Source organism: Suricata suricatta, chromosome 6, assembly GCF_006229205.1.
Source record: "Suricata suricatta isolate VVHF042 chromosome 6, meerkat_22Aug2017_6uvM2_HiC, whole genome shotgun sequence".
Lineage (NCBI taxonomy): Eukaryota > Metazoa > Chordata > Mammalia > Carnivora > Herpestidae > Suricata > Suricata suricatta.
In genome coordinates, this window is record NC_043705.1 from 55,316,021 (window position 1) to 55,337,836 (window position 21,816).

The 21,816-nt window shown below is 40.1% G+C and overlaps 1 protein-coding gene and 1 pseudogene across 1 annotated transcript in view; one reads left to right on the plus strand and one right to left on the minus strand.

Moving 5' to 3' along the window:
• Nucleotides 1-7,436: 7,436 nt before the first annotated feature.
• LOC115293719 lies at nt 7,437-8,239 on the minus strand (annotated as a pseudogene).
• A 4,950-nt stretch (nt 8,240-13,189) lies between these two features.
• The window catches only part of SCAMP1 (secretory carrier membrane protein 1), a 119,299-nt gene continuing 110,672 nt past the window's right edge, over nt 13,190-21,816 (plus strand). The window contains exon 1 of the mRNA XM_029942472.1: nt 13,190-13,246. Coding sequence (XP_029798332.1) covers nt 13,190-13,246 — 57 coding nt within the window. The remainder of the gene's footprint in view (nt 13,247-21,816) is intronic.

Consider the following 21,816-nt stretch of genomic DNA (forward strand, 5'->3'; position numbering starts at 1 on the left):
TTAAGTCAAACTAAGCCATATTCTTTCTCCTAAACTTATTTTTAAATTGTGAAAGTAATGAGTAGCCATTAAATAAATGGAAAGTAAAATAGAGTAATAGTCCACTGTTTCATCCATCTTCTGATTTTAGGTTTTAAAAATAAAGTTGTAGTTCTACTTTTTTTAAAGATTTTAATTTTATTTTTCAAAAAGTAATCTCTATTCCGAGTGTGGGGCTCAAAATGACAACCCTGAGATCAGGAGTCACATGCTTCACAGACTGAGCCAGCCAGGCATCCCATACCTCTATTCTCTACACTCGAGATATACTGCCTCTTTCCATTCATATTTGCTTTTTTTTTCATGTTATGTTATTATACATTTAAAAAAGACACTACTTAATGGTTATATAATAATCTTTGCATGGATTTAGTTTGTTTGTTGATTTAATAATTTGTCTTCAGTTTTCTATATTTTCTTAATTAATGTTTGTGTTTCTTTGTTTGGTGGGGCAAAGCACCGGAATGTTATTCCAAAATCTTTTTTTCAAATTTATACAACCTGATAGGGCATTCCAGAACCTTCCTTCTAACAGATGTCAGTTGCTTGTATGACAAAACACATGCATTTTATATAAGAATGAAATGTAAAAATAAAGTCACCTAAGTTTTTTTATTTATAATTTTCTTTACCTTAACAAATACTATGGCACATTTAATACTATGTCTCATTTGTATGTTTAATGGAGTTGAGTTTCCAGAAATTTCACACATAAGGAAGGAACAGAAATCAGTGTTGCCTAGAAAGGATCAGTGAAATTTGTCTGGATTGGTATCGTTTGTTCTGAGATGTGCACATTAGGTTAACGGATTAGCTCTTTACAATTCTGCAAACCAGAAGGCATAAACTATGGTTTTAAAAATTTTTTTAAATGTTTCTTAATTTATTTTGAGAAAGAGAGAGAGAGGGAAAGGAGAACAACCAGGGGAGGGGCAGAAAGAGGGAGAAATAGAATCTCAAGCAGGCTCTGTGGTATCAGTGCTGAGACCAATATGGGGCTCAGTCTCACAAACTGTGAGATCATGACCTGACCCCAAATCAACAGTCAGATGCTTAGCCGATTGAGCCACCCAGAAGCCCCTGAAGTGTGGTTTGAAGTTCAACTCTGCCTCCTAGCTGGTGGCCTTGATACCTCCACCATCTCCACTTGATGTTACAACTTTTCTCTATAGTCATGACCTCTCTCTTCTTCAATCCAGAAATATATGATATTGCCCCCCTGCTGCTCAGCCTAACCCCTTCTTTATATTCTCCCAATATTGACAAAAGTTATTGTTCTGAAGTGACGAATTTCTTTCCTCACATTAGGCAGAGTATCTGTTTTTAACTCCTCACCGTGCTCCTAATAGATAATACCTCTATATTTAGTTTCCTCTCTATGATAGCTTTCCTGTCCTTAGGAATTTGGCATGAGTTTCTGAGGGCTGGACCAGAAGGCAACTGAGTGTGCACCTTACACTGTATCCAGAATTATCCTCTCCTTAGCTCTTGTCCATAGAACAAGTTTGGACTCCCTCCCTCCCTCCCTCCTTCTGGCTGAACTCTTTTCCCGCCAAGCACAATGTCTGTGAGAGGATAAAGGGAGAGTTTTTGTTTCCCAGGGGCTGCAGGGCCTCAAGCCTAGAGGCTGGCTGTCAGCATCTCCCACTGTCCCTCCCATGATGCCTCGCAGTCCCATTATAGTTGCGCTCTGGTGAGTCTGTCTACAAGTTATACTGCCTGACATGTTTAGACTTGTCTGAGTTCTCAACTTCATAACTTGAGTTAATGCTCTGGGACCCTCACTCCATTGATTAAGAAGTTATTGGACTTGATTATTTTTGTGTTAACATTAATTTAAAAAATTTCACATCACTAAATCTCCATTGACCTTATTTTTCAAATTCATTTGTGTACCAAACTACAATTTAATCATGAAACTGGTCTAATACCCTTGTGAAAATGTAATTAATTTCTTCAGAATTTTGCCTGACAAAGTGGATGTTTTTTGTTCTTATTTTGTGATCACTGATCTTCCTGCCACCAGCTAGGAGGCAGAGTTGAAATTCAAACCACACTTCAGGGGCTTCTGGGTGGCTCAATCGGCTAAGCATCTGACTGTTGATTTGGGGTCAGGTCATGATCTCACAGTTTGTGAGACTGAGCCCCATATTGGTCTCAGCACTGACACCACAGAGCCTGCTTGAGATTCTCTTTCTCCCTCTCTCTGCCCCTCCCCTGGTTGTTCTCCTCTCCCTCTCTCTCTCTTTCTCAAAATAAATTAAGAAACATTAAAAAAAATTTAAAAGCCATAGTTTATGCCTTCTGGTTTGCAGAATTATATATTTAACCTAATGTGCACATCTCAGAACAAACCATACCGACCCAGACAAATTTCACTGATTCTTTCTAGACAACACTGATTTCTGTTCCTTCCTTATGTGTGAAATTTCTGAAAGTGGATAACAAAGAAAAGAAAGGGAAGGCAAATGGTATTTTAATTTTTTTAATACAGAAATTATTTTATTCTTAAAAGTCTTTTTAGAAACTTTTCCTATAGCTTTTATGTACTATGATAAAATAGAGCATTATATGGCAAAAAAAAAACCTACCATTAACAAAACAAGTAATAATAAGAAGTTAGAAAACAGGTGAGTAGAAAGAAATGTCTATGGCTTTAACTAGATCCATCCACAAAATCATTCAGTTTCAACCTTATGCTAAGATGCTAGCTGGGTATCAAGGATGTGAAAATAATGAAGGTGTGGTTTGTGTTCCAGAGGGATATATAATTTAGTGGGAGGACAGGAATATGCCAAGAGATGTTATAGACATTGTTGGAGACTAAGGTCACATTTCTTTGGCCACCTCTGACTTGAACTATGTTAGGCAGTAACCATGGACATCGTTGGCTTCTCAGTATTAGTGTTCACTGAGTTTCTGAGCTTTACATCCTCAGGGATTTCCCTGAAGAGCTATTCTACTGTGTGTGTGTGTGTGTGTGTGTGTGTGTGTGTGTGTGTATGTAAGTGATTAACATGCCTGTGAGAACCAAACCAATAAGGACAGGAGTTGGTGGATAAATGCCCCTGTCCTTCAAAGGACAGTTAGAAGGAATATTCTACATGGTTCCTCAGAGGATCCCCACTGGGACTCAGCTCCAATTACTCACAGTTGTAAATTGCTTATTGAATTTCCCTCTTTAGCTCTCTTGTTCTTCCGTCTCTCTCTCGCTTCCTGGGAACCCACTCAAATAAACTACTTATACCCAGTTTCTTGTCACTTTCATCCAAACCAAGGTCCTGTTTTTCACAGAACCCAATTTTTGCATGATCGACATAAGGCAATAGTTTCTGTAGATGATAAACATATAAACAGAGGTTTCTGGTTCTATAGAGGATGGATCAATGAACTCCTTGAGTAGGAGTTTCCTGGAAAGACTATAGTCAATTGCAGGAGCCAAAGAAGAGGAGAAATTTGAAATTGAGAGTTGAAAGATAAGGCTCTCCAATTTCTTTAACTTTCACTCAGTATGAGATATCTAGTCCTGGGAAGATACAATGGAGGCTAAGTTGCATCTATCCTGTTATTTGAGTGAGTTATATTTGCCTGCGACCTTATGGGCTTTTGGGAGGAGTCAATAATGAGACAAGTTGGAGCTAATGCCTAGCTAGTCCTTGGACTGAGCAATTCTTAGAAGCAAGACTATGAACAAAGCTATACTTTGGCCTGTGATACCATCTCTTGATTAGTGAGGATGCTTCAAGGTATGGGAATGTCAAGATCACCAGACTTGGTCCAGGTTAAAGATAAAAAGACAGCTTGCTTGCAACACTGATTGACGGCTTTCAACTGTCTTGTAACCAAGCACCTAGGGAAGTGCGCCATGTTCCGTGAAAGAGGGCCTTTCAAAATATAAAGAGTTGACGGTCAAACAAAAAAGTTGTGATTCATTAAAACATTGTATAAAAACTAAAATCATGAAAACCTCACCATGTAAGGCCCATTCCTTAGCAGACCCTGTGCCTTGACTAAGATGTTTAAAGAGCAGGTCTGAGCAGGCCTCTAATAGTGTTAATGGGAGGAATAATTTCCTCCCTGAGCTCCATAGCCTAAGAGAGATGGGAAAAGAACTGTGGCAAGTGACCCATGGACTGTTCAGTCAAAGAAGGCAATGTGCTGGAGAGGGAGAGAGCTCTGGTTCTTGACTCAGATAGCCACATTCCGGTCAGTATCCCCCCACCCCACCCTGTCATTCAGTAGTTGGCTATTGGGTTACAATGGCATGCTTCAGGAACCAAAAAGATTATGCTGCTTCTCTTAAAAAAAAAACCCAAATCAACCAACCAACCAACCAACCAACCAACCAACCAACCAATCAACCAACCAACAAACAACCCCAACAAAGAATTCTCTCCTTAGGCAATGTAATAGAGCCTAATGTAGAATGCAAGGACAAACAATACAAAACCCCAGGTATGAAGCCTCTATTTTACATAATAATTCTTAAAATAACTTTTAGATTCTTTTCAATTCTTGAGTTCTCATTTTCTCACTTGTGAAATGGAGATAATAATACTTGCTTCCCAAAGGATTGCTATACAGGAGAAAATATGTGTTGAGCCTCCAGCGTTTCAGTACCCGACATATGCGAGACGTTCAAGAAAGTTTAACTATCTCCACTCTCTCTTCTCTCTTCAGAATAGTTATTCTAAGTAAAAACGTTTACTTTAAAAAAAAATTCTCAGCATGAAAGAGGGAAAAGAAAGTAAATGTTATTTCTATAGAAACCCAATAGTCAGATTTGGGGTATTTCTTTTGGGAGATTAGAAAATGGGTTAGATTGCTGTGATTATTTCCATTCCTACAAGAATCCCTGAAGACTTATGCTTAATTTGCAAGTTAAGAATTATAAAGAAAAAAAAAGAATTGTAAACTGTTCTTACTTTGATGACTTCTGAAATTGCACAGACATTAATTAATAACAAGTATAATTATATAATTTATGGTTCATGAAAAAAACCAAAAAATCTTTCTGAAAATGCACCTGGATAAAAAATAACAGTAGTCCTTGCTCTGCATCTCAGACATAGTGTCCAAAGTAGTTCCGGGCCTGGAACACTTATATTAGTACTTCACTATATTTATATGTTACTATATACACATTGTTATATATTACTATGGTTATATATTTTACTATCATTATATAATTGCTATACTATATATTTTACTATATATACTATATATACTATATATACTATATATACTATACTATATATACTAGATATACTATAACATATAGTGTAGTATTATATACTATATAATTTACTTCATAATTTGGATGTTTTTCTCTAACACTTTTACTTTATTTTCCTTTTTTTATAGTATTTTAAATCTGATCACTGGTAAATGCTTCCATATTTAGGTATACATATATGTGTGTACAGATGTATATGACATATATGTGTGTGATAATTTCTTTCTGTCTTGAAAATTAAGGATAATTTCACCATAATGTTTTTTATGCAGACTATTCTAGCCAACAAAATGAACTTGACAGTTAGTTCTTGCATCTCATTGGCCCATGCCATTTAAAATGTTTCTATGATGTCATTGTATGAATTCAGAGTTTCAATCCAGAAAGTTTTATCATAGTACTTGCACGACTGTTTATATTGACTATTAAAATGGTTGTTCTTAAACTTATATTTGGGCTTTCTTCGAGCAAAGATGTTATGTGGGATTCTTCTTTAAAAGCTAAGAAATGTTGGGGCACTTGGGTGGCTCAGTCGGTTGAGCATCCGACCTCGGCTCAGGTCATGATCTCATGGTTCGTGGGTTTGAGCTTCTAATCGGGCTCTGTGCTGACAGCTCAGAGCCTGGAGTCTGCTTTAGATGCTGTGTCTCCCTCTCTGCCCCTCCCCCGCTCATGCGCGCGCTCTGTCTCTCTCTCTCTCTCTCTCTCTGTCTCTCAAAAACTGAATAAATATTAAAAAAAAAAAAGCTAAGAAATGTTAACAATAAGCAATCATGTCCTAAATACTTTTTTTATTTTTTGAGAAGAATGGTGTGCTAAGCTCTGTGAGTAATGTAAAGATGAAATTTCTCCCTGACTTCAGAAGCTCACATCATGGAGATATATTTAGTAACTCCCAATATTGACAGTTATCATATATGCTGAGAATGTACCAATAACTTTATACCCATAGAAGATGGTATATTATAAGTTCTATAACAAAGATACAGACTTATTTTAGATACTGTGGGAAAGGAAAGACCAATTAAAAAAATTTTTTTAAACTTTTATTCAGTATTGAGAGACAGAGCACAAGTGGGGAAGGGGCAGAGAGAGGTAGACAGAATCCGAAGTAGGCTTCAGGCTCTTAGCTGTTAGCACAGAGCCCGATGTGGGGCTCGATCCCACAAACTGTGAGATCATGTCCTGAGCTGAAGTCAGCTGCTTAACCAACTGAACCATCCAGGTACCCCAAGGAAAGACAAATTTTGATCAAGGGTAGCTTAGTAAGGGTTTGTTCAGGACATAGTATTGGAAATTTGCCATGAAGGATTGACTGGACTTTGATAAGTGAAAAACGAGTAGGAGAAGGACATTCTTGGTAGCAGGGATTATATGTGCATGTGTAGTCATAGGTAAATGCAGACTCAAAAGATATATATTTATTTTTGTTTATTGTGTTCCTGTACCACAGAATATCTGTATCTAATGAATCCTAAAAGAATGTCACTATGAATATAATTACCAAAGGATACTCAGACTGTTCAGCCTCTTGAATAGCATATAATCACATGGGAAAAGGTAATTTAAAAATAGCTGGTTAGGCTACGGTTGGTTTAGGTGGTGAGTTGGGAGGCAGTGAGCTGGATAAAAGCTGGTGTTGTCAGTCTGTGTATGGGTCTCAGGTTATAACTGAGGTATCAACTGGGTTGTGTGCCTTTTTTGGAGACAGTAGGGGAGAATCCTTTCCTTGCTCATTTAGGTTGTTGGCAGAATTCAGTTCCTCATGATTTTAAGAGTGATGTTTCCATTTTCTTGATGGCAGCTGAAGGCTGTTTGTGGTTTCTAGAGGTCACACACATGCCTTAACTCATGATCCCTATCCTTCATCTTCAAAACCAGAAAGTCTTCTGCATTTACCTTTTACTTTTAAGGACACGTTGATTCCATCGGATCCACCTGGATAATCCAGGCTACTCTGCATCTCAAGGTCTTCAGTAACATCAGCAAAGTCTCCTTTTGCCATGTAAGATGACATATTCTGAGGTTCCAGGGATTAGAATGTGGGCATCTTTGGGGGACCATTATTTGGCCAACCCCACAGTGCTGTTTTTCTTTCTCTGTGTTGTATTAATCTTTAGCTATGTATAAAGACTTCCAATCACATCTCCTAAGAACCATTTTACCCATTGCTCTATCTGGCCACCAGTCTCTTGTCTCTCTCTTCAGCAATGGTAAGTGGATACCATTTCCAGGGGAAAGGGAAATCCATGGTTTGTTGCCTTTGCCAATAAAAAAAATGTTGGAAAACCGGGTGGCAAAGCTCTTGCCATTGGCATCTTTCACGTGAACTACATCAAAAGAACCAGGATGTCTCTCTCTGTTGGTGATTACACCAGTTCTTCACAGGTCAGCACCTCTGCGTATGGTGTTGTCACCATACACAGACTACCACTACCAAACATGATGAAATCAGTAATCTTTCCAGTCTCCAAATCAATCTGAATGGGTCATTCATTTTGATGAGGATATCAGGATAGCGGATGGTGCTACCACCATGGGTCACCAGATGAGGGATTCCTTTTGTTCCCATAAAGATCTCTCTCACTTTGCACAACTTATACTTGGCCTCCTCAGGTATGATCCAGTGAACAGGAAAGTGACCCTTGGTGTCATAGATCAGACAGAAATTCTCCCCAGTCATGTCAATACTGATGACATCCATAAACCCATCAGGGTAGATTATATGCCGGTTCAGACCTTGCCATTAGTCTTAACAAAATTCAGCATACAGACCTTCTTTACTTCATCCTTTGCTAGGGCATACTTAGGTTTGGTCCTTAGGAAAATGATGAAAGGGAAACATTCTCTCAACTTATGGGGACCAGTAGATGGACAAGGGGCAAACACACTGGTCAGCTTACATAGCATCCAATGCTTTGGAGCTGCTACCCACTTCAGATGCTTCTTGGGACTACAAGCCATGGCTGCATTAGGCACCAAAAGAGCAACCCCACAGTGTTTTTGTTGTCCTTGGACACATCCTGGAAATGTAGCCAGTGGCAAAACAGAGGGCCACATATGCTTCTGTTGGGGAGTTGAGGGTATGAGTAGCAGCAGTGACAGTAGGAAATCATGAGACAGGCTCCCCTGTGAGAGATGATAACTTTCAATTTTAACTCATTGATGAACCCAGGGTCCAATGGATCTTTTGAGGTAAGAAACATAAATTTTCTTAAAAATTTTTTTTAATGTTTTATTTATTTTTGAGTGAGAGGGAGACAGCATGGGCAGGAAGAGAGAGGGAGACATAGAATCCAAAGACAGGCTCCAGGCTCTAAGCTAGCTGTCAGCTCAGAGTCTGACGCAGGGCTGGAACCCACGAACAGAGAGATCATGACCTGAGCCAAAGCTGGACGCTTAACCCACTGAGCCACCCAGGCATCCCAGAAATGTAAATTTATAACTTGACATTTTCTCAACGTCTACCAGCTATATGCCAGCAAGTAGAAAATATGGAATTCAGCCTATACTGGAGTCTAGCTCCAGCAGGTCCAGGGCTCCCTGAAGGATGCACAGTGTCAGTGTAGGGGAGTGAGAGAGCCTTGGCTGCTTTCTGCTCACCAGGCAGGCATCTCTGCACTGACCTGAGGGTCAGCTTTACTTATTGAAAAAATGTATGGGGTACAAAACAGAAGTGGCAATTGCCTTAGACAATAATTTCTGATAACAAATTCTTTGGTATATAAAAATTTCCAAGAACACAGATTGTAGAAGACTCATGCATAATATTTACCAATAGAGATTGAAGTAGGTGACTAGATGTTTATCATTTGGGGAAGGAACGGATCTTTAGCATTCAAATACAAGACAAAGTTTTTAGCATAGCAAAGGCAAGAGTTAGGTCTTTGTGAGCAGGGGTCAATAGCCTGTTTTCCTAGGGAAGAAAAACAGGTTTTCTCAGGAAATGTAACATTTGCTCCTATAATCACAAAAGAAGAAACTCCTATAACAGGTTTTTTCATAAGGTACAATTCACATATTTTTAGCATAAGAAGGCAAATCACTCCTGATATCAGTCAGTCAGGCGCCTTGGGGGTCGGTGCTCAAGCAGAAAGTGAGTGGGGGTTGTGTGGGTATAGATGCTGTCGCCATCTGGTGGTGGGAGGCCTTGCAAATCTGCCTTACTTCAGAAATGGCTCCCAGCAAGCCTACTACCCCTGTCCAACAGATTCTCAAATTTAATGTGTCAGACTGAGGGTAAAGGAGCATGATAATGGTGTGAGGCATAGCCAAAGGAAAAACAACAAGTGAGGGAGGGATGAGACATTGTCTCAGATTAATAAAATGCTTTCTTGGGTTGGACCACTCTATTATTGATCTGCGTTCTAGGTCTTTTAGTAAGTTTAGGAACAGACCCTACACTTTTATCTCATTCACTGCTTTATTCTCAACACCTAAAACATTGTTTACCACTTAGTAGGTGCTCAATACATACTTATTGAATGACTAGTGTGAAAACTCAGATCAGAGAGGGGAATTGATAGATAAAGGTCAAAAAGCTGGTTTATGGCAGAGTTGGATCTAGAAACTAGCTTTGGTTCTTCATTCTTTCTTCTATCAAATTCAGGAGGCAGCTCCTGGAAAATCAAACAGACCAACAAACGAAGCCTCCTGTATCCCAACTTTCTATATTCCACATAGTATTTCTTCTTCCTATATGAAATACCATTAACCAAACCTATTAGTTTAATGTCTGAAATGTGGATCAAGAGAACTGAGTTCTGTTCCTAGTTCCTGTATTCACTCCCTTTGTCACCGATGCAAATTACTTAACCTGTCCAAACTCAGTTTCTTCTTCTGTCATGGAAAAGCTAGGCTTCCTTTCATTTCTCAAGTCCCAGGAGTCTAAATTTCATGAAAGTGGATCAATATGCTCACTCATAGATCATATGTCTGAACATCCTTCTATCACTGTTCCTGGAGTGTGGTCAGCACATCACCTCTATCAGGATTTTGCAATTGTTAAAGAAAATAAATAGTTGCTGATTTGGAGGGATTCCCAACAGGCCATACTTCCCAACTCTTTTCTATAGTTATGGTACATATAAAAAGTGATAATGATGGGACTCCTGGCTGGCTCAATCAGAGGAGCATGCAATCTTGATCTGGGGTTGTGAGTTCAAGCCCCACAATGGATGCATAGGTTACTTAAATAAAAAGAAAAAAAAGTGGTAATATTTATGTGGTGTACTGGGGTAAGAAAGCACAGAAGGTCTCTTTGCCAATGCAGATGTCACTGAGAAGCTGGCAGAAGTATCACGGAGAAAACCAAGTTGCAGAAAGATATGTATTACATATGACCTATTTTCTTTCTTTTTAAAATTTTTTTGCTCTTGACAGAGAGAGACAGAGCATGAGCAGGGGCAGAGAGAGGGGGACACACAGAATCCAAAGCAGGCTCCAGGATCTGAGCTGTCAGCACAGAGCCCGATGTGGGGCTCGAACTCACAAGCAGTGAGATCATGACCTGAGCCGAAGTCGATTGCTCAGTCGACTGAGCCACCCAAGGGCCCCTATAAGATCTATTTTCAAGATAATGCCAAAACTCTGTATATGTAATAAGTGTGCATGAATATATATTGTATGTTTGTATATGATACTGTGTTATATTATGTGCATGTATACAATGTTATAAGAATATTGAAAGGATCATACTAAGTTGTTAAAGTAGGGGAAGATAGAGAACACAAAGAATGAAGAGAAAAAGTGAAAATGGATACTATGTATATATACTATGAATCCATTTATGCATTTAGGTAAAATAATGTATTTGTATATGAAAATGTTTAAAAAATTAAAAATGTGGATCTCGGGCCCCTACCTTAAATTCATTAAAGCAGAATTTAAAAGATAGGAAATATGAAGAGGTGGGTGTCCGCATCATTAACAAGTATTCCAAGTGATTCTTTAAGAGTCAAGTCTGTAAATCTTTGCATTAGGTGCTAATATCATTAGCTGTAAACACAGTGTATTTGGAAATTTCCATCCTGCAATGCAGGCTCAGCTGGTACTCATTGTCTTGGAACATAGTAGATGCATAATAAATAGCTGCTGAGTTTTTGAGTCATTTGGAGGATAGGTAGAGGGAGTGAGGGCCAAAGTGGTGAGAGAAGCAGATCATCTGGGCAAGGTCAAGCTCAGGAGAGATAAAGCAAAGAGCATACAAGAACAAATGGGTTGGGCCCTTTTGGCATTTTCAGACATTCAACCTATTTTTTTAGGCACTGTGTATATGTAAGACTCTTTTCTATATCTCACATAATTCCTAAACAATCCTCTCCAGATTCAAAGAGATGAAGTGAGAAGCAGTACCATCAGAATTGAAATTTGAACCCACCACATATTTTGAGCACTAAGCTAATGAACCAGACACATGGCAGCTGCTGAGGATAGGGTGGTGATCTCAATATTTAGCTCTTTTTCCTATCTGGAATCATGTTGCTTTACCATGATCACCTCTGTCTCTTGTCACTTATTAGTTGGCCCTCCAACTCAGCTGCCTAGAAGCAGCTTCTTTGTCTTGTATTTCAACTTAGATCTTGCCAAAGAGAGATTATAGTAAATGTGTTTTTTGGTCAATTATCCCTACCTAGTGTTTTCACAGGGGTTAGAAGTATCATTTCCCAGGTGATTTTGCGTAGTGCAAGGTCCCCTCACACCCCTAAAGCTAGGAAGACTAATTCTAGTTTTTTCCAATTCTTAGGCACCTACCAAGTGAGAATAATTCTGGCTCTTCGCCGTTTCATCTGCTAAGTGCTTTTCTGTTAGAGCAGAAAGATGAAAGTGGGGAGAAAGATGCTTTCTCATTGAGTTCAGGGGTAGAGTAACAAATGATACAAGAAATTCTTCACACGTACCCATTTTTCGGTGATCTCATCCCTGGCGTTGGGGACCATTAGGGAAAAAAAATCAAAGGTGTTTATTTTGTGCCCAAATGTCTTACAGTAAAAAAAAAAAATTCATCCTTTGTCATCTGCTAACATTAACGTGAAGACCTTGATTTCTGAACTTAGCCCCGTCCCCCTTGATTTCCGGAGAAGTAGCCATTATGCAGATTTTGGAGAATGGGAGCAGGGTCTGGACCAAGCCTGGTACAGAATCTTCCCTCTTTCTCAAACCTCCGCGGAGCCAGTCTGCAACGGTAACGCGAGACTGGTCTCCGTGATTTGTCAGTAACCTAGTGTCGAGGGACCGGAAGAAGGGAGGCTGCGATTCCCAGGTGGGGTCGAGTGGGGTGTGTGGGAAGAATTCATTAGCTAGGGCATACCCCCACGGGACGTTATCTTTGGAAACAGGTGCGGAGCGCCTACTGCTGCCCGCGCCCCTGCAGTCCGTTGCCGGAAACACTGTTAAATAGCCGCTCCCTCCCCAGGTGTGCAGGCTGCATTTCAGGCAGGCTTCCCAACGTGGGGAAATACTGTCAGTGTCTTGTTCACGAGGTACCACCTCTTTCGCAAGTCACGTTCGATTATAGGGAACCGATTTTAAATCGATAATAATAGAATTAAGTCCAGCCAGAAGCATTCTCCGTCAAGACGCGGAATCTCAGTTAGGCCCAAGGTACGTAGGACCGGTTACCCCCGCTCTCCGCTCCCGGCTCCCTCCGCCCCTAGTCCCTACTCGGTCGTAGCCAAAGCCCGGAACGCTGGATCCCGGCCCGCAAGAACAGGACGGCGAACGGGAGCGGCGCCGCCGGCCCGGAGCCCGTGGCACCGGGCATGCTCAGTGGCGCGGCCGGCTGGGTGGCCCCGAGAGCTGCACCCGGATCTGTTCGGCGGCGGCGGCGACGTGAGCGCGCAGGGGGGCGGCGGCTTCGCTTCGTCTCTCTCTCTCTGCGCCTGGGTCCGGTGGGTGACGCCAAGCGCGAGAGAGATGTCGGATTTCGACAGTAACCCGTTTGCGGACCCGGATCTCAACAACCCTTTCAAGGTGAGCGTGGTCCCCAGCAGTCTCCCGCCGCCGCGACGCGTTGTTGTTTGTGAAAACGACAAGTTCTTTCGCGCCCGCTGAGCCTGCCCCACGGCTCCCCTCGGCCGCCTAGTTTGGGGTTCAGGGCCGCCGCAGCCCTTTTGGGGGTCGCGCCCAGGCCCTCGCACCCCTCGTTTAGAGGTTGGAGTGGAACGTCTCAAGCTCCTTCTCCCGCCGCCCCTTCGGCACACTCCCGACTGGCGAGGGTCTTGTCCTGGTCTGGGAGTGGGCCCGCGCGTCGGGAGGGTTCCTGGATCGTCTCCGGGGAGCGAGGAGAGTAGAGCCCAGGGCAGGTGGAGTTGTCACTTGACAGGCGACTGTGGCCGTCCGGGCCCGGGCAGGGGCCGGGAGGCGGTGGAAGGGGATAGATAGTTCTCGGGTGGGGTTGTCATGGGGACCCGCGGCGGCTGCGGCGGCGAAGAGCTGCGTGGGGTGATGGCAGGCGTGTAGAGCAGAGAGGTGAGGGCACCGAGTACGCTGCAATTAAAAAAAAAAAGGTCGTGTTTTTATTTTTTAAACTTGTGCTGCGCCCACGCACCACCAGCGGCGCTGCCATTCCCTCTTTCCCCTATTTGATTGAGGTTGAGGTACTGATTCAAAGCAGGAGTTAAAAATAAACACACCTGAAAAACAATAGTGCACGTGGACGACCATCTTCCTACCTAACTGCTGTTGGTAAGGTGGACGACGGGATGTTTTCCAAGCGCCTAGTGCGTCACCAGTTCCCGGGGCTGTGTGAAGATTGCATTTCCTACATGAGCGTTCTTTCTTTCTTGGATTCAGCCTTGTCAACCCCAGCTTTGGAAGAGCTTGACACAGAAATGAGCAAATGAAAGAGGCTAAAATGTTTATGATGTGTGCTTAAAGTAATGCAACATTTAAGTAAATACCGATTTTAAAAATATTCAGATTTTCTTAATGAACTCAATTGCTTACACGTGTAATTTGTTTCCAACTGTTGGTCGAAGTTCATTAATTTTTCCCGGATATGTGCAATAGTAACTTAAATTTGTAGTCACACAGAACCAAAGAGTAACTTAAATTTGTGGTCACACAGGTGTCGCTTGTATTTCTGGTTTTATCTCTTATTAAGAATCCTGGAAGGGGATGGAGTATGCGACCCGATCTCAGGGTTGTGAATTTGAGTCTCGTATTGGGCGTAGAGATTACTTAACCATAGAATCTTGAAAAAAAGTTAAAAAAGTCACTTAACATTCTATGCCACTGGCCTGGAACTTTCAGACTTTTATAGCTTATGTGGTTGCAATTTAAGGAGAGCCCACCCCGCCAATTTAGTATTTGGTATTATATCGTTAGGTGTCCTGGAAAATCCTATTATTCTTTAATCATAGACATTCTGGACACTTTATAACTTGCCAAATAGGTGTTATTTTAAAATATTTTGGAAGGAGTAACATTAAGCACCTGTTACCTCTTCCTAATTCAGATAATTCATTGATGCTGTATATTCAGCATCTGACAGTTTGGCTGTTTCCTATTTGGTTATTCCATTTCATGGCTCATTTTATATAACTAGTTCTCTTGTTAGGGCAAGACATTGTTTTCTATTTAGCCCAGACTGCTCTTTTGAGACATCTGATGTTGCCATGACACTTTGCTTTTCTGCCATCTATTACATTGTTGGAGTAATTCTGAACCCAAAAGTAGTTTTCAGTACTCACTTATTGTGGCATAAACCTATAAACCTTTTTTGTTCCTTATAAGTGGATGCACTCCCAGGACAATGATTAATTCATCCATAAAATGCTTCAAGGAGTGGATCATTTAGGCCTAAAGAGGACTTGTTTATGACTTTACTCTTTTTTTTTTAATGTTTTATTTATTTTTGAGACAGAGAAAGACAGAGCATGAAGGGGGAGGGACCGAGAGAGGGAGACACAGAATCAGAAGCAGGCTTCAAGTTCTAAGCTGTCAGTACAGAACTCGAAGTGGGGCTTGAGCCCACGAACCTGAGATCATGACCTGAGCCGAAGTTGGAGGCCGACGGAGCCGGCCCCCTTACCCTCTTTTTGGCAACTGTCCTAGCACTGTGTATCCGACCCTTTATCCTTTTGTGTTCAGCTGCCTTTCTTCTTTTTTTTTTTTAAATGTTTATTTAGTTATTTTTGAGAGATAGCAGGGGAGGGGTAGAGAGGAAAACAATCTCAGGTAGACTCCCCATGCCATCAGCACAGAGCCTGATGCAGGGCTCAAAGCCACAAACTGTGAGATTATGATCTAAGCCAAAACCAATTGTCAGAGGAGGTGCTGCTGCCCTTCTTAAAGCTTTACCTCTGTAGCTTATTTCTTCTTTCGGTTTACTTTAATCTAAGTGTGATTTTTGAAATAGCTTTTCTGGTCCTCTCGACTTAAATATAAAAATTTCTGGATTTATCATTTTGTTAAGATCATTTTTTCATCTGTTCTAATTTCCAATATTACAGTAATCAAAAATTTCCTATTTTCAAAATACATGTTTCACCTTTGGGAACCATCCTAATTTCTTCTTGGTTAAAAAGCTATTTGATTTCTATTGCTTTTTCGGTTCTTCAGCATTTCCTTTCCTTTACTTTTATGTTAGAAGCACTTGTTAACATCTTCATTTGAACTGTCACGAAAATAATTTGAGAATAATCTCCTTAGGTAATGTAACTCTAATGGCTTATAGGATTTTATTAGTTGTTGTAAAATTATTTGCTGGATTCAATTTATTTCTTTTTGAGCTCCTGCTTGATTCTAGTGGTTGTGATAGAGTCAGTGAAAGAATTCGTGGAATTTGAATAGTTTTTATTGTGCATCAAGAAACTTGGAGTAACTGGAAATATGTAGTAATCTGAAAAAGATTATTACATGGATGTGCCTGAGAATCAATCTACTCTTGAGTTGTTATAATGTGTCTTTAAAGCTATAGGGGAAAAATATCTTTGAGTCAGAATTTATTGTTTTATGTCTTCATTTCTGTTCAGTTACTCATTTATTCCATAGATATTGAAGAAATACATATTCTTAAGGCTATTAGTCTAACATGTAGACAAACATACTTCAAAAGTAAAATTAAGTAAAATAATCACCAGAGATCAATAATTTAATATGGTTCTTAGAAGTCAGTATAAGTGTATGAGTAGTAAGAGAATGAGTACAGTTTATTCAAAGGAAAGAAAAATTAATAAGTGATGAGACTTTCATATTTTTTAATATGCTATAGCATATTAATATGCTAGTTGATTGGATTAGAAAATTCATTTTGGAAACCAAATTTTATGTAATTAAGCAAAGTAGAACTTTCAAAGCTGGAAAGGGAAAATCTATAGTGGTTTATTCAGATCTCATTCCGTAGGTGAAAAAAGCCCAGAGATAAGATATTTCACATTTGGCAATTGTCCTAATTTCTTCTTGATTAAAAACTCTGATTTTCTTCATTAACTTGCCCATTATCTTATATCCAGGTGTAGGTGGTGTAGAATTGGCACGATAGCCGATGGCACTCTGTTTGCTCATTGATCGCATTTCTGACACCAAATTCTTGTTTTGTATTTGGAATTTGGACTTGAGGGTCTCATACAGAGACGGCAGAAATTTGGATTTAAAGGTTTCTGCTCAAGAGTTTAAAACAACCCAGCATTTGATTCTGGCTTTGTCACTAACTAGCTGTGACACCTTGGAAAATTATATACCCTCTTTATACCTTTGTTTACTGGTCTGTAGAATAGGATAATCGGATTAGATGAACATATATGTAGTATTTAATAAGTGCTCAATGCATGGTGGCTTTAATTAGGTAATAAGGACTATTAATAGTAATTCAAGAAATTGCATTTAATGCCTGTTAACCATATTCTTAGCTTAGTAATTTAGTGAAGCTGAGACACAATGTTCAGTTAGCTTCAGGTATACAACATATGATTCCACAAGTCTGTATGTTACACTATGCTCACCACAAGTGTAGCTACCATCTGTTACCATACACCACTATAAAAATAGGATCGTGTTTACAGTCCCTATGCTATACCTCCCAAAGACTAATTTCATAAAAGTTCATGTTCCTCTACACTCTTTGAGGCTCTTAGTAGTGTTTGGCACGTTGTAGTTGAGGAATCATGGCCAAACTTAAGTGGTTGCTTTAGGTCACTCTGCTAGATTGGACTCAGGTTGTCTGAATTCTAGTGCTTTGTCACTACAAAGGCTTCCTCCCTAAGAAAAGAACTCAATTCTTTTGGGCCTCAAAAATTCTACTCTTTTACAATAATCTCTTAAAAATGGGCTACAATTGACCATTCTTTAAGTTACAGTAATTATAGTAGTTCTAAGAGTTCTACTCGTTTAGAACTGGTTGAAAATTAAAAACTTGAAAAAAACTGACCCATAATTCAAGGATCCTATCTATTTTGTTTTCATTTATAGTTAGTTGATGTCACTCCTCCCTTATCCATTTAAAATTTATGACCGGATATTGGATAGCACCAGGAAAGAATTGTGAGGATTTCTTCTGTGGTCATCTAACCTTGCTAGCCTTATTTTTGAACTTTAATCTGGGACATAGTGATAGTAATTTATGGTCTATGGTATTTTGTGGTGATGTCAACTGCGTAAGTTTGTACTTGGTTTTCTTCAAGTTGGTATTTTTAAAAAGTATGTATTGTGCTGCTGATTATCTTTCATCAAATTAAGATGCATCGTTATTTACCATTGTTTTATTGCCTATTGCTATATAACAAATAATCCCAAAATTTAGTGGCTTCAAACAATAATTTGCTCACCTGTCTGTTATTTGACCTAGACTTAGTTGACTGTTTTTGAATGTTATTGCTTGGAATCACTTAGGTCTCCTCACTTATCTGGGGCTGTCAGTGGGGGCAGCAATTGGTTCTTTCTTTCTTTCCTTTTTTTTTTTTTTTTTTTTTTTTTTTTTTTTTTTTTGTGGCCTTTCCGTTAGGAATAGCTGGGCTTTTTCCATAGTGGGAATAGTGTTCCAAGAGGGCAAGGTAAAGTCTTCTTGAGTCCTTTTTCTTCTGCTGCATTGTGTTAGTCAAACAGGACAAAGCCAGACCAGATGGAAAAAGGAGTTGGAAGGAATACATTAGATTCTACTCCTTGATGGGAGGAGGTATGTATGTCCCTCTTGATACAGACCTAGGAACTAAAAAAAAAAAAAAAAAAAAATGCCCAGCATAAAATGATGAGACAAATACAGGATAACCCCAGTAGACATTCCCACTCAAGTATTGGAGAAGTGTGAGACAGGTAGCAGTTGCTGATCTGTGGCAAGTCTGAAATCCTGCCAGGCTCATTTGTCAGGGCCCACTAAATTGGGGGCAATGAATATTTCTTGAATAGGGCCCACTTCTGCTACCTAGAAGTCTTTGCCTAATCTTTTGTTTTCTTCTGCTTTTGGTTCTAGTCTTTGATAACTCCTTTTTCTGTAAGAAATGTTTTCAGCTGAGTAGCATTTTCAGTTTGCTTCTTCTCCACTGAAAGTTGGGAGCCCAGAAGCCTCTTTTGAAGAGATTTTGAAATATCTCTGTTCCTTTTAGTCCAGGCTCATCCAAATCCAACGCTATCTCTTAATCTCTTTACCAATATTAAAAAAATTTTTTTTTCCTATATTTGTTTATTTATGAGAGACAGAGACAGCTCAAGCTGAAGAGGGTCAGAGAGAGAGAGAGAGAGAGAGAGGGACACACAGAATGCGAAGCAGGCGCCAGGCTCTGAGCTAGCTGTCAGCACTGAGCCCAGTGCGGGGCTCGAAATCACGAACCATGAAATCATGACCTGAGCCGAAGCCGGACGCTTAACCGACTGAGCCACCCAGCCACCCCTCTCTTTACCAATATTTAATGTACATTTATTCTTAACATGTGGAACATATAGTATACATTTTCCAGACTGAATAAATGACATTCATTAAGCCAAAAAAAAGGAAATAAGAAATTTACATCAAGTTTTAGCTACATTGCTTGAAATACAAATATGCAGATTTTATCACTGAAACAAATCTCAATTGTATTTCTTCATCAAGAACTTCCACTGAACCTAGAACTTTTTCACATCTCAATTAAAAGAAAAGAAAACAAAACAGTAACCCAGAAAAAAGTCAACTAGAAGTTGAGTAACTGCTGAGACAGCAAGGCCTTTTTACAGAGACCTGTGCAGCATTGCGCCAAGAAGGGCGATGTCTGGCAAGAGATTAAATAGCTGTGTCTTGCTGTGCAGGTCAGCAACTTGTTAACGCATCATACTCTAAAGGAGTAGCTGGGAGGGGGACCAAACTGTGGGATCCCAGGGTACGTGCAGTGTATGACGTCGTATGTATGTATGTCTGTGTATATATATACACACACACACACATATATATGCAGCAGTGCAGCTGCTGCAACGAAAGGTTAAAACCAGTTCTAAGAAGTGATCTCAGGGTTATTCATAAATTAAGGAGGAGAGAAAGAATTCAGGGAGTTGTAGGTTCACACATGATACTTTGGGTGAAAAGCCTTTTTTTTTTCCCTCCTCAATGTTTAACTAAAAACAGCTAAAAACATTTTTTTTTGCATTTATTTATTTTTGAGAGACAAAGCGTAAACGGGAGGGACAGAGAAAGGGAGACGCAGAATCTGAAGCAGGTTCCATCTGAGCTTGTGGTCAGCACAGAGCCCGACATGGGGCTCGAACCCACGAACTGCGAGATCATGACTTCAGCTGAAGCTGGACGGTTAACTGACTGAACCACCCGGGCGCCCTTTGAGACCATCTACTTTACATCAAGTAGAGTGTCAGGGTGCTCTGGATCAGTACTATTAAGATATTTAGAAAGCATTTTGTGTAGTCTCCTGTGGCTACTGAAATCTCTCAGGCAGGTAAAATGGGAGGCTGTTAGCATGGATGGAGAGTACCTGTTACAAATGCTACATGGCAAAACTGGTATTTGAACATGATTTTATTTTGGTCCCAAGACTTTAAGCATTTTTAAATTTTTAATTTTTTTGTTATCCTAGAGAGTGAGAAAAGCTTAAATTGGGGAGAGGAGCAGAGGAAGAGAGAATCTTAACTGGATTCCAAGCTAAGAGCAGGGCTCCATCCCACCACTCTTGTATCATGACCTGAGCTGAAATCAGGAGTCAGGTGCTCAAATGACCGAGCCACCCAATGCTCTGATCCCATGACTTCAACAATAATCATAGTTGAGATGGTGCTGGTGAAAAGTTTGAAAGTGAAATACTTGTGGGGCTCCTGGGTGGCTCAGTCAGTTAAACATCCGACTTTGGCTGAGGTCATGATCTTGCAGTTTGTGAGTTCAAGCCCCACGTCAGGCTCTGTTTTGTCACCTTGAAGCCTGGAGTCAGCCACAGATTCTGTGTCTCCCCCTCTGCCTCATCCCTGCTTGTTCTCAGTCTCAAAAATAAACATAAAAAAAAAAAGTAAAATACTTTTGCTGATATTACCAAAAAAATTTTTTTTTGGAGTACAATTAATATTCAGTAGTGCTGAAATTCAGACCCAGGAAATTTGTACGATATGTTTTAGAAAATATTTTCTCCTTTTATTTTATTTATTTATTTATTTTTTAAAAATTTTTAAGCGTTTATTACTGAGACAGAACATGAGCATGGGAGGGGCAGAGAGGGGGGAAACAATCTGAAGCAGGCTCCAGGCTTTGAGCTGTCAGCACAGAGCCTGATGTGGGAGCTGTAACTCACAAGTCTGTGAATTGTGAAATCATGACCTGAGCCAAGGTGAATGCTTCATCAACTGAACCACCCAGGTGCCCCCCCCCCATTCTTAAGTGAACAAAGCATTCATTTTGAACTCATGCTCCACACTTCCCTTCTAAGTCCCTCCCATTTGAGATCTCTTCTGGAAGTTGGTATGTACACATATCTGCTTTCTTCCTAACCTTACCCAAATATATGAAGTTCCTTCCCAGTAGGACAGGATCACACACTAGAATGCCAAACGTGGACATCCTAGCACTGTCATTAGTATAAGTATTCACTGAACATACAGCTAGCAAAACCAGGCTTAAAAAAAGGACTTCTTTGAAAGGTATTCAAATAAGTATCGATTTTAATAAGATCCTCTACATACACATTTGCTACTGAAAATTGAACTACCACATCAGAACATTTTTCCCTACAATTCTGATTTTCAAAAATCAGAAAATCTAGCCTATGTACCCTGCCCTAATTATAATTACATTCTAGCCAACCACCCAATTTTCTTTATATATTCCTCCTACACAACAAGTTACTTGGCTTCTAATACACAGTCCTAAGTAGGCCCAAGGCTCCCAGCTGCCAGCACAGAACCCTACTCTACAGAGCTGTCGTCAGATGCTTAACCCAACGGAGCCACCCAGGAGCCCCATGTCAGGTTAACCTATCTTAATAACTTCAGGCTTCTCAACACTCAAAACCTCCTAGTGCTTCCTTGGGTCATATCAAGAAGCGGAACTAAAGTAAACTGAAGTCATTCAAATGCAAACTCCCGGATTCCTCACAAATTATGGCTATCAAAGTAGAAAATACAGAACTAATATCCTA